Source organism: Crinia signifera, chromosome 3 (genome assembly GCF_055691185.1).
Source record: "Crinia signifera chromosome 3, ASM5569118v1, whole genome shotgun sequence".
In the NCBI taxonomy this organism is placed as follows: domain Eukaryota; kingdom Metazoa; phylum Chordata; class Amphibia; order Anura; family Myobatrachidae; genus Crinia; species Crinia signifera.
Genome location: NC_139219.1, coordinates 131,014,236 through 131,026,988, shown reverse-complemented (window position 1 = coordinate 131,026,988; position 12,753 = coordinate 131,014,236). Strand labels below are relative to the sequence as shown.

Here is a 12,753-nt window from a genome sequence, read left to right as displayed (position 1 = left end):
TCAAGAAGATCTGCTCAGCCAAGGGCCTTTCGTCTTTCCAGACTTAAGTCAGCTTCATTTGACGGCGTGGCTGCTGAAAGGTCCATCCTGAGACAGGCAGGTATCCCACGGGCGGTGATACCCACCATGATGAAGGCTAGGAAGGAGGTCACCTCAAGGCATTACCACCGCATCTGGAGGGCCTATGTGGTCTGGTGTGAGAGTCGGGGTGTCTCCGCCACTCTTTTCAAAAAGGCCAGGCTTCTTCTTTTCCTGCAGGCGGGCTTGAAGGTACAGGTATCTGCGTTGTCGATCTTTTTCCAAAAGAAATTGGCCCTTTTACCTGAGGTACACACCTTCTTTCAGGGAGTTTTGCGGCTGCAACCTCCTTTTCGTCCACCCACGGCTCCTTGGGACTTAGACCTTGTTCTAGGTTTCTTACAGTCGGCGGTGTTCGAACCGCTGGAGGACGTGGACCTTCGTTACCTCACATGGAAGACAGTGCTTCTCTTGGCCTTAGCATCGGCACTGCGAGTTTCGGATTTGGGGGCTCTGTCATGCAGGCCTCCGTTTTTGATATTTCATTCTGACAGGGCAGAACTGCGCACCAGCGGTTCCTTTTTGCCTAAGGTGGTTTCGGCCTTCCACATAAATCAGCCGATTGTGGTACCGGCCTTCCAAGATGTCTCTCCTGAGAACAGTACCCTTGATGTGGTCAGGGCCCTGAAGATCTATGTATCCAGAACAGTATCGCTGAGGAAGTCAGATGCTCTTTTTGTTACGTATGATCTGGTCAGGGGGGGCTGGCCGGCCTCAAAGCAGACGTTGCCGCGTTGGATTCGCCTGACCATTCCTCAGGCCTACGTGGCAAGTGCTCAACGCCCTCCTGCCTCCATTACAGCGCATTCTACGCGCTCGGTGGGTCCCTCTTGGGCGGCTGCCAGAGGGGTCTCCATTCAGCAGCTCTGCAGAGCTGCCACCTGGTCTGGTCGTCAGACTTTTGTTCGGTTCTACCGATTTGACACTTTTGTGGCGTCAGCTTCATAGTTTGGACGCTCAGTTTTACGGGGGTCTCAGCGCCATCCCACCCGTGTTGGGAGCTCTGGGACGTCCCCACTGTTACTCCAGTGACACCTAGTGGATGAAGGAGAAAACAGGGATTTTGTACTTACCGTAAATCCTTTTCTCCGAGTCCACAGGTGTCACTGGACACCCGCCTCAGCGCTTTTCCTTTGTTATTAGGAATTCCTGCCTTAAAACTTTACAGTTATATTTGCTAGGTTAAGTTCTTCTTATGTTGAGGGAACTGCCTGCTATGTTATATGTGTGGCATGTTTGATTCAGTGGTTCTCACTGTTCTATTTATGTTTCAATCTTTTCTGGTTGATTGTTTACCTTTGTGTGTTATACTAACCTCCTCTGGAAAGCGTGTTCTTTCTTCCAGCTCCATTCGGGCACATCTTTGTGACTGCCTAGGTGGGGGAGTAGAAGGGGAGGAGCTGGCCACACTTAATTATATTTAAAGTGCCCATGCTCCCTGTGGTCGCCCTTCTATCCCCACTGTTACTCCAGTGACACCTGTGGATTTGGAGAAAAGGATTTACGGTAAGTACAAAATCCCTGTTTTTTCTTTAGTAAGGAACCTATGTTTATGTTTTTAGGGAATTTCTGCAGTCTGATGTTCTCGAGGAGTCTCAGAAGTTTGTTCCTTTATTGTCAAGCAGCATCAAAACGATGGAGAAAGGAAGCATTCTATGAATCTGGATTTTGCCATTTTGTTTGCTAGTTTCATTTTTACAATTGGACTTTTTGCCTCCAGCTGTAAATGATGATCACCGACCAGCTAAACCGCCTCGTAAATTATAGTAGGGATTGTTCTCAGGAGAGAGGGTGGCTGCGGTGCACAGTAACAGGACACATGGTGGAATTGCCTTCTTTATAATGGTTGCTGCATACACATTCAAATGGGAAAACAAAATGTTTTATTTTAAGACTTGTTCATAAAAACTGTATTAAGTAAAGGACTAGGTTTCCCTTCAGCTGAATAGTTATCTATGTGGTTAATAAATGTGCCCATAGAACTCCATTGTATTTATTTAACAAAGCAGATAATGACATGAATAAAGCAAAGTTGTGTAAAGAAAGTATATACAAAGATAATGTAATACATTTCTTGGACTGTTGGTGACCACGCTTCTTTATTGTTTAAATGTGTGTAGTATGTTTGTGCAAATGAGCCTCCCCCATCATATCGACCTCTGTATATTTCAATATGCCCAGCAGTCCTATGATATGTCTGCTTTTACATTCAACTTTCTTGGAAAAGGAGATATGTCTTATGATTTCACTTGCAATTTTCTGAGGAGACTTGGAAAATATGACCTGTTTGGGGCTCTGAGGTCAGATTTTGAGAATTAAGTTTTAACAAATATGGGGGGGGGAGATATCGGTTGGTACTGTTGGTCACCATTTTGTGCCATGCATCTTTTTAAAACTGGAAACGAATAAAATATTAGCGATTGACATCAATGATGTCTCTAGACAACATGAATTCACTTGCAGTATTTTTAGCTGTAGAATGTATTGTCACAGGCATATTTTGTATTTTTTTTATTGATAACGAGCCACAAATATCTTTATCATTTTAAATTTTAATAGATTGCCTTTTATATCTCTGGTGCATTAAGTGTTAAAACCATTTCAGCTAAGCCTCCTAGGCTTAGTTGAAATGGTTTTAACACTTAATGCACCAGAGATATAAATATAATAACGGTAATTTTAAAGACAATCATATATCATTATTTAGATCAATTCACAGAGTATGTATTTATCAGTTCTGATTCTCATTCTATAAGAATACATAACGTAAAGTGGTTTCTGACAAAAACCACGATGACCCTGCTCTCTACAATAATATATGCAATACTGTAAGTTCTACATCACAACTGAATGTGCTGCACTTTAGTAATACAAATTAACATGTACAAGTTCTATTTTGGTTTATAGTTCATACTACATATGGATTTTATTACATTTTGGAAAAAAGCTAAATAACCAAATGTGATTTTTTTCTTTAAGTCATTTAATCTGTTTCAGTGAAAGAAGAAAAAAAAGAAATTGAATCAATTAAAAGTTTTGTATTCACATCTGTTCTTTCACTTGTCATTTTGTACAGTGCAGCACAGCTGCTAATACCCAAAATATTTGTATGTCCAAACTTGTATGTCTCTGCTTCTATAACTGATCTCTTAGCACTTTATCCATTCTAATGCTAGAGCAAAGGGTTAAAAAAAAAAAACAACCTTTGCGATTCCACTGCCAGATGCGGCAGTGGAATTGCTTGTGAGACAGTCTAATGTCCCATACACACGGTGTGATTCTGTGTCATTTTCAATTAGATTTGGACTATATAGTCACACAGTGTTAGCTGCATTTGATGCAGATTCGATCCAGATATGCGGCCCCACGGCATTGGAAGCAGAAATAGACTTAGCAGGCAAGTCTATTTCGATCTGCTAGATTGAAAGCCGTGCCATGCAGCTCAGTGCAGCAGCCCCTCCCTCTTCCCACACGTTGTCCTCCCGCCATCCCTGGTGGCCGACAATATCAAATCGGTATCAATGGTCGATGGGTCGACCTGTGTGTACACCCGTAACAGAGAATCAGAAATAATTCTGTCACACACACACAGGGGTAAAATTTTGTCTATTTCAGAAAAGCTTTGCTGGTGGGCACCTTATTAAACATTCATGTGACCATTTAATTAGCACTTATTGATAACACCTCAGACTGAAATAAATAGTAGTCATTAAACCTTGTATCACAGATTTTATTTAGAATTTATTTAAATTTAGGGAGATTCTAGTTTGATTATATTTACATGACTAATGCAAATGTTACATTGGATTCAGTATTGAATCCCAGCGGTCGGGATCCCGGCGTTCAGAATCCCGAAATGCCAACAGGGGGGGGGACGTGGATGGCCCCCCTTGCGGGCTCGCCACGCAGCAGGCCCGGTGCCTCGCTACGCTCGGCACACTAATTTATTCTCCCTCCAGGGGTGTCGTGGACACCCACGGAGGGAGAATGTGTCGGCATTTCGGCGGTCGGGATTCCGGCGTCAGGATTCTGAACGCCGGGATCCTGACCGCCGGGATTGTAACTGCATCCCGTTACACTCAGTTTATATAACATGGATCAGGTATGGCTAGCAGCCAAGATAGGGTCATCCTAGGTTCTATTCTGTCAGCGCCTAGTCGGAAAGCAGGACTTTTGGAGTGCTTACTGTCAGGCACACTGTTAACGGTACATTTACCCAAAATCCATTTTTTCTTTTTAAAACCACTGGTTACTGGTGGCTTTCAGGGTTGGTTCTAAAAGGGAAATAGTAATGCGCACTATTACCTTTTTAACGTTACCCTTAACTCTTTAGAGATTCAGGGCCTGTGAAAAACCATCTTTCTAATAATATGCCCCGTAGAGTTCCGAAATTTGTCCTCTTCTTGTTTACGAATATTGGCCCTTATTCAAATCTGATCACAGTACAAATTTGTTCACAAAATGGGAAAAACCATATGCACTGCAGGTGGGGCAGATGTAACATGTATAGAGAGAGTTAGATTTGTGTGAGTTATTTTGTTTCTGTGCAGGGTAACTACTGGCTGCATTATTTTTACGCTGCAATTTAGATTTCAATTTCAACACACCCCACCCAAATTTAACTCTCTCTGAGTGCAATTAATTGCCTAATCTGAAAGTTTATAAATTTACTCTAGGTGTACACTTCCATCTGTTATTTAGAAAATGTCATATTTCGTTACCCATTGCAAGTTTTAGAAACTGAACTCTACATTGTCACCACTAGTCAAGACCATCAGAAAGTGTGAGCCCAATACAGATAAACAGGCAGGTCCCAATCAGCCTTCCTCTTGCCTTAAATCGAGTACAGTAGATACAGAGATGGAGCCCTGATGACCGTAGCAAGCACATGCGATGATGCACACCCCCATGGTACTAACATGTACCTCATGCCCCTCCTTATACAGACATTCCCACATCTCTCTCACACACACCTTTGAAGTGAGAAACAGTATAAATTAGAAAATTGTGCTTACCTGACATCTTTCAGTACAATTATATATGGCACTGAACATGACGTTGCCGGTGTCGGCCCACAGTGCACATCCAAAGTGTGTTTTGTTCTCTAGCCAGTTTCTTAAGCTGTGTACACACACTTCGTTTTCCTTTAGATTCGATTTTCTATTAGATCTGACATTAGATCTTCCCATTCAATTTAGCATTAGATCTGTACTTTTGCATTCGATTCGATTTCACAGTGTAGGCACAATGTACTCATTCGATTTACTGGATCGAATTTGAGATTTCCTTGGCTGCACAGTCTATTTTTCTTTTCGATTTTGAGAAAACGGGAGCATACATCGAATCGAATGCAGATCGAAAGTGTCCTAAAAACCATTTGATGTTGATTCGATTTTGCTTCTATAAGCAAAATCGAATAGAAAACGGTAAAATCTAAGCGTGTGTACACAGCTTTAGTAGTTCTCTAGTAGCCACACCTAGCTCGGCCTGACTTCAATGTTCTAAGTCCGCTTTCTCTCCGCTGTAGCAGGAACACATTTTTCGCATCATCTGGTCTTGATTCCCACCATGTCCTTTTCTGTATGCTCTTGGTCTTCATTTACATCACCTCCTTCTAGACCACTCTCAGATATATGTACAAACAACAAATACAGGTATAGCATATCCAGCCCCTGATGTTCTTTTGGACACTCTCAAATGGAGTAGTTCACCACTTTTTCTTTTGTTCCTCAGTGATCGGTATAGTATGCAGCAAAGGAGGAGTGTATATATATATATATATATATATATATATATATATATATATAAATAGAAGGTGGTGGGTGGGAGTAGCACTCCATGCGACTTAGAAAAAGTACACTCTCAGTAGGCTGCTTACAGACAACGTTTCATAGATCTTTAATGATCAATTTCCTCAGGTCTACAAATAATACAAATAAACGCTTACCTTTATACACCCTGGTGCAGTGGCGTCTTCCGGAAACGGGACTTCTCCCCCGGCCTGCTGGCGCTAGATAATGACGTCACAATACGTGAGTCATACAATGTGTGCCCATCACCATAGTAACCTACAAACATCAACATAGCTCCGGCGGCTTCAGCCGGAGACACGCAAATACAGCGCATAGAGAATACATCTATAAACCCGTAGTAAAACAGTTATAAAACAGTGTCTAAACATATAGCCTTTTACTGCCGCTATATAGATGACCTCTTGATCCTATGGACGGGCGACCAGGACTCGTTGATCCACACCATCGAATGTCATAATGCTAAAGAACACCCCGTCAAGTTGACCTATAGCATAGATGCACACACCATACAATATTTGGATGTGCAAATCTCAATCAACGAAGGAACAATTCAGACCGCCCTCTACGCTAAGAAAACCGACCGTAATAACATGCTCCATTACAATAGCTGTCACCCCCAGCCATTGAAGAGAGGCCTCCCCTTTTCTCAGCTTGTGCGAGTAAAAAGAATTACATCAGATCCAGATGGATGAAATGTCGCGTAAATTCCTTGAGAGGGGATACCCATCAGAACTATTGGCACAAGCCAAAATAAAGGCTAACCAACTTGACCGACAGGAGCTATTGGCCAGAAAAAAGAATACTGCACCCACTGCAATGATCCCATGGGTTAACCAGTTTACCACCGCCAGCAAGGGCATGAATGACATCTCCAAAAAACTGTGGCCCATTGTGCAAATGGATAATGAGCTGAAACTCAGGGAAACAAGACTCATGTCGTGTTACCGAAGAGGACGCAACCTACGAGATATATTGGTGAAAACCAATATCACTCACCAGGACATTAATGATCCTGGTGGAAATAAACCTAAGGGATGTGTGAAATGTATCTGTACAACATGCCAATACCTCATCTCGGGAAACCAATTCCCACACCCACTGACGGGTAAGAAAATCTACATTAGGCATACCCTTACGTGCAATACCAAATTCGTTCTCTACCAGCTCATCTGCCCCTGTGGTAAATCATACGTGGGGAAGACGGAAAGGATGTTCAAGGAGCGGATGACAGCCCACAGCTCAGCTATCAGGATTGCACTGCAGAAAGGGGAAAGCGAGCAACCAGTATCAAGGCACTTCTGCCAAATGAAACATAGCCTTAATTCCTTGAGATACAGGATGATAGACCATGTTCCCTCCAACATCAGAGGAGGTGATAGGTCTACACAACTTATGCAACTGGAAGCCCGATGGATCCATAAGTTGGGGACTCTCACTCCGAGAGGACTGAATGACCACATGAGTTTGAGCTATTTTCTTTAGAACTTAATATGCTACAGGATGATCCTGATTGACAGCTGCAACTCATGTCAATCTCTGTCGATGGTATCTCATATATCGTGTCTGTGTTTTAGTGTTTTTCATCCACCTACTTCTTCTTACTAAATTTATCCTCCTTGAATGTATGTGGTAACCCTCTTGATTCTTGCTTTTCTTATCTGCTAAATGTCTCTTTCTATTCTGTATAAATGAGTCGTCTTGGTGTTTATGTGTTTCTGATTCACCCATCTAATTCTTCTCTGCTATTTATATCATTCTTTGCATTCTTGTCTATCTTTTTCTTACCGATATAGTGAGTGTTAAGAAGCTATCGTATTGGACCTTAATAATGATATTGCATTACTTGAGTTTTACCCATAGGAAATGTTCTGGGTTCCTATAGCCGTGGAGTACCTCAGTCTGTGTATTTATGTTGTTCACCAATCTTTGTCTTCCTGCTAGATTCTTCTTAACTAGTATGAATGAGTTAGCCTTCCAGTTTTTCACCTCTTTTTCTATTCTGCTAAATATATCTAACTTTAGTGTGATTGTGGAGTCTTTGTCTCTGTGTTGTTTCTATAGCTTTATCTTTTCTGCTAAATATATCTCACTTGCATCTCTTCAAAATCTTGAGGTTATATCCATTGGCTAGTTTTAAGAGTATGGCTCCCCGTTGATTCTGTACTGGAGGGGTGAGCCAGATATTTATGTCTGATGTTATGACTGTATTGTAGCATGTGTTTGCTGAACATATCCCAGCAAGCCCTGCAGTACCTCTGTCTGCGTCTATCTGTTTTTCATCCACCTTTTGCTACTTTCTAAATTTTTCTGACTGAGTTTGCATGTGCTCTCCCTGTTGATGTATTTCCTAAACTGTTTTCTTCTCTGCTAAATATTTCTTAGCTTGCTGTATGAATGTGTTGTCAGCATGTCAATGTTTTTTCTTCACTCATGACTGCTCTGCTAAATATATCTTTCTTTTATATGTATGCTTAGTCCGTTCAGAGGTTACTGGTTCGGGCGTGTGAGGCATGATATGTAATAGTTGACCTAGCTGTAACTTCATTGACACTGTTTTATAACTGTTTTACTACGGGTTTATAGATGTATTCTCTATGCGCTGTATTTGCGTGTCTCCGGCTGAAGCCGCCGGAGCTATGTTGATGTTTGTAGGTTACTATGGTGATGGGCACACATTGTATGACTCACGTATTGTGACGTCATTATCTAGCGCCAGCCGGCCGGGGTAGAAGTCCCGTTTCCGGAAGACGCCACTGCACCAGGGTGTATAAAGGTAAGCGTTTATTTGTATTATTTGTAGACCTGAGGAAATTGATCATTAAAGATCGATGAAACGTTGTCTGTAAGCAGCCTACTGAGAGTGTACTTTTTCTAAGTCGCATGGAGTGCTACTCCCACCCACCAACGTCTGTATCTTCTACCTCTGGAGCGGGCACCCAGCGCAGCTAATTTCCTACAGGGAGAGCCGGATCCCCACCCTTCTATTTATATATATATATATATATATATATACATATAATTGCATGGGTGCGGCACTCCAACAATGTGCAGAAGGGAAGGGGGTGCCCGCCGGTGTACACCTGTTACACAGGTGCGTATTTGCAGAGCTTTGGATGACGGCGGCACTCACAGGTCACGAAAATAAACAGTCAGCAGACCAGGGTATTCCCAACGTTTCAAACCTCTGTGGGTTTTTTATCAATTCGTTCAATGCACCTTGATAAAAAACCCACAGAGGTTTGAAACGTTGGGAATACCCTGGTCTGCTGACTGTTTATTTTCGTGACCTGTGAGTGCCGCCGTCATCCAAAGCTCTATATATATACATATATATATATATATATACACCTTTCTTGTGAACAGCGGCACTCAAAGAGAATTTCTAGCAGTGAAAAACAGCATTTATTCCGACATATGTTTCGAGCAGTATCTGCTCGTCATCAGGGACCTGAGGTACATGGACGTTGCAGTCACGGATGGCACCAGAGCACTACAGCTACTAAGCATTTGGAGTGCCGGGATCTCGTGGAATATATATATATATACAGGGCACCAATACAGAATAAAACAACTCGCCTCCTTTTGTAGTGCTCCCCTTCACCAAACATTCTCCTGGCGCCGGAAACGGAGCCCCGTCACTCTCGCGCTCAGGAGGCACACCCCGTGCATGACAGAAATCACCATTTTGCTTAAGGGAAAACATACATATCATACATTAGTAAAGTACTGGCAAACAGGTTAAAGCTGCATGATAACACTTTATAAGAAAAATTGTAACCCCATAGTTTCATTAAGGCCAGCTGGACTTAACACATTTAATAAGAAGATCCACTTAGCTTCTTTCTGTAACAGTATTTTAGATCTGTTACCTCCACGGCGTAATGGGGGGACATGATCCACCACCATATGTTTTAATGCCGTAGGCGAATGCCCCCCATCTCGGCATAGTGCCTGGCTACTAGTTGATTGCTAGTCCTATGCCCGTATCGCCATCCTATGATGTGCCATCCTGACCTTGAACTGGCAATCAGTTTTGCCCACATACGGTTTTCCACACGGGCAAAAATAGCACATATATAACAAACATAGAGGCGCAGCCCAAGCGGTGCTGTATCTTGAATGTTTTGGCATCAGTAGGGTGTTTAATGACATTTGCCTGTCATCATGTAACCGCAGGTTACATACCCTGTACATTTAAAACAGCCAGGCTTAGCGGATCCCCAGAAAGATGTGGACTTATGTTTTCCCAGATTGGTAACATCCGAATGGACCACATAGTCCCTCAGATTTTTACCATTTGAGTAGCTGGTCATAATCTTTTTATTTTTAAGGGAGGTGAGGGAAGAGTCTGTGGTCACGATTGGCCAATAATTCTTAAGGGCATCTCTAGCTAGGTTGCTGGACGTATTAAATCTGTTAGGCCACATAATGGTGTTGGTCATGTTCTTTTTGTTTTTTTTGGATAGAGTGCTGTCCCTAGTTCTACGCATAACCCTAAGCTTAACCTTTTCCAGCTCCTTGCGTTCATACCCTCTCTGTATGCATTTTTGAATCATCAAATCTAGCTGCAACTCTGCCTCCTCATCACTATTACAGATTCTTCTCACCCGTAAAAATTGTGAGAAGGGTAACCCCTTGTGCACCGATGCAGGATGAAAGCTAGATGGGGGTAATAATACATTTCTATCAGTGGGTTTGACAAATAGAGTGGTTCTAATGGCGGAACCTTCAAGCTTAATTCTCACATCTAGAAAATCCACAGATGAATCCGATATATTACTGGTCAGCTTGACAGGACTGTCACTGATATTTTGATTGTTAATTACTTCATCTAGCAAACCCTTATCACCCCGCCACAGCAGGATCATATCGTCAATGTAACGGGAGTAGTATACAATCTCATCCCGTACATTGCATGATGTGAAGAAAATCTCATGTTCCACCGCTATCATGTATGCGTTAGCATATGCGGGGGCCACAGACGCGAATGTCCTTAATACCTTTTAAATCACGCAATGCTAGTAGTAATGCAGTGGTATCTTGTAACACATATGACGACTTCTGTACACACGGTTGAAGATATGTATCAAGGTACACAGAGATCTTGTGGAAAATTGACCCCGTGGCCGAGATGATGGGTCTACCAGGGGGATCCACAAGACTCTTATGCACCTTGGGACGTGTGTACAGAAGCGGCTTAATGGGATGTTCAGTCATGAGTAGGTTGCAAACATCTGTATTGATGATGCCTGAATGAGTTGCCTCATACAGAAATTTGTCAAGTTCACGTTTGAATGAGGTAGTTGGATCCCCACTCAATTTGGAATATACAGAAGTGTCCGATAGTTGTCTCTCAATTTCCCTTTTGTAATCCAGTACGTCTTGGATTACTATTGAACCCCCCTTGTCCGAAGTACCGATAATGATATCCTCACGTTTCTCTAAGTTCTTAAGTGCAATCCATTCACCTCTGGACAAATTAGAATGACGTTTGGTACTTATGTAATATCTGGGTTCCCGTTTTTCTTATGAGACCGCGTCCGCTCGCCACGCTTCGAGCACGGTGGCTCGCTGCACTCGCCACACTATATAAAATCAACTCCATGCGTAGTTGGATAGTAGGGGTATGAAAAAATGGGGTGCATTTAACATGGGAGCCCAGATAATACATAAGTACCGACGTTTTTGTACTAGAGCCTCTGAAGTGTTCAAACTGTTTTCCATCATCCGTGTAAAGGACTTTATGGATGGATTATTTAAAGGTGGGTCAGATTGTGACCGTTCCTTTAATTTCACTAGCTCAGAGGGAATAGCGGGCGGTTTGGTGGGGAAAGTCCATTCCTTAAAGTGTTCCTGCAGCTTTAATTGTCTGTTTAATTTGTAGATTTCAGTTTTCCATCGGAAAGGATCGTATTTGGTCGTGGGATAAAGAAACCTTTACTCAACACACGGGTTTCATCATCAATCAGTGCAGTCGAAGAAAGATTAAAAATTAAGTCCTTTTGCCCCGGGATGGAGGTTTTTGGCCCCTGGGAATGGCGCCACTGGCCCCCTCTCCTGTTGTGCCGTCGGGCAATTTTAGTTAGGCTCTGGTCCGGATGGCTAAAGGGATGGGTGCCTTCTTAGCTCTGCGAGAACTCTTCTCTCCATGGCTAGCTGAAGTACCCGATTAATTTGATGTATCGAACCTATATTCCTTTCTAGGACCTCTCCCATAATGATTGCGAGCTGGGTTTTGGCTCCCCCCTGTCAACCACTCATAAACTCGATGGTTCTCATAGTCCTGGTTGACCTTATTAAACTTCTTGCGTTTATATTTAATTAACTCACGTTTGTACTGTCGACCTGAGTCTGTAACTTTAATAGCCAATCACAGGAGGTATCCTCAACGAACTGTTTCTTGTGAGCAACCTCAAACTGTGAGATCTTCTCTTTAGTTACATTTAGTTCTCGTGTCGACTCCTCAATCACGAGAAGTAGTAAATCAAGGGAGCATTTGTTAAGTATTGCACACCAGCGTTTACAAAATTGCACATTATTCCTCCCAATCGTGGGTATGCTCCGTACACGGAACCCACGTGGTATCTTCTTTGCTGCATAATATTCCGATAATGTTGCCCCGTGATGATAATAGTCTGACTCTCTCCTTTTAAGTTTATTCCAATCCCTGAACAAATCTTGCAGGGGAATATCATCAGTGGTTTCAAACACCTTTTCTGTATACAAGATACCTGATGCTTCTGCATCTGAGAACGTGAGTATATGGCCCACTTCCAAGGTAACCCTTTCCGATGCCTGATCCATCACTTAGCAAACAGACGGTGAAGATAATCCAAAAAAATCAGTGTGCTGTCGACACAAA

The 12,753-nt window shown here is 42.6% G+C and overlaps 1 protein-coding gene across 2 annotated transcripts in view; it reads left to right on the top strand.

Annotated features, from left to right (window-relative positions):
- The window catches only part of GINM1 (glycosylated integral membrane protein 1), a 55,852-nt gene extending 52,729 nt beyond the window's left edge, over positions 1-3,123 (top strand). For both annotated transcript variants that reach the window (XM_083176518.1, XM_083176517.1), the window contains exon 8: positions 1,641-3,123. In XM_083176518.1, coding sequence (XP_083032644.1) covers positions 1,641-1,737 — 97 coding nt within the window. In that variant the 3' untranslated portion in view covers positions 1,738-3,123. The remainder of the gene's footprint in view (positions 1-1,640) is intronic.
- The last annotated feature ends 9,630 nt before the right edge of the window (positions 3,124-12,753 follow it).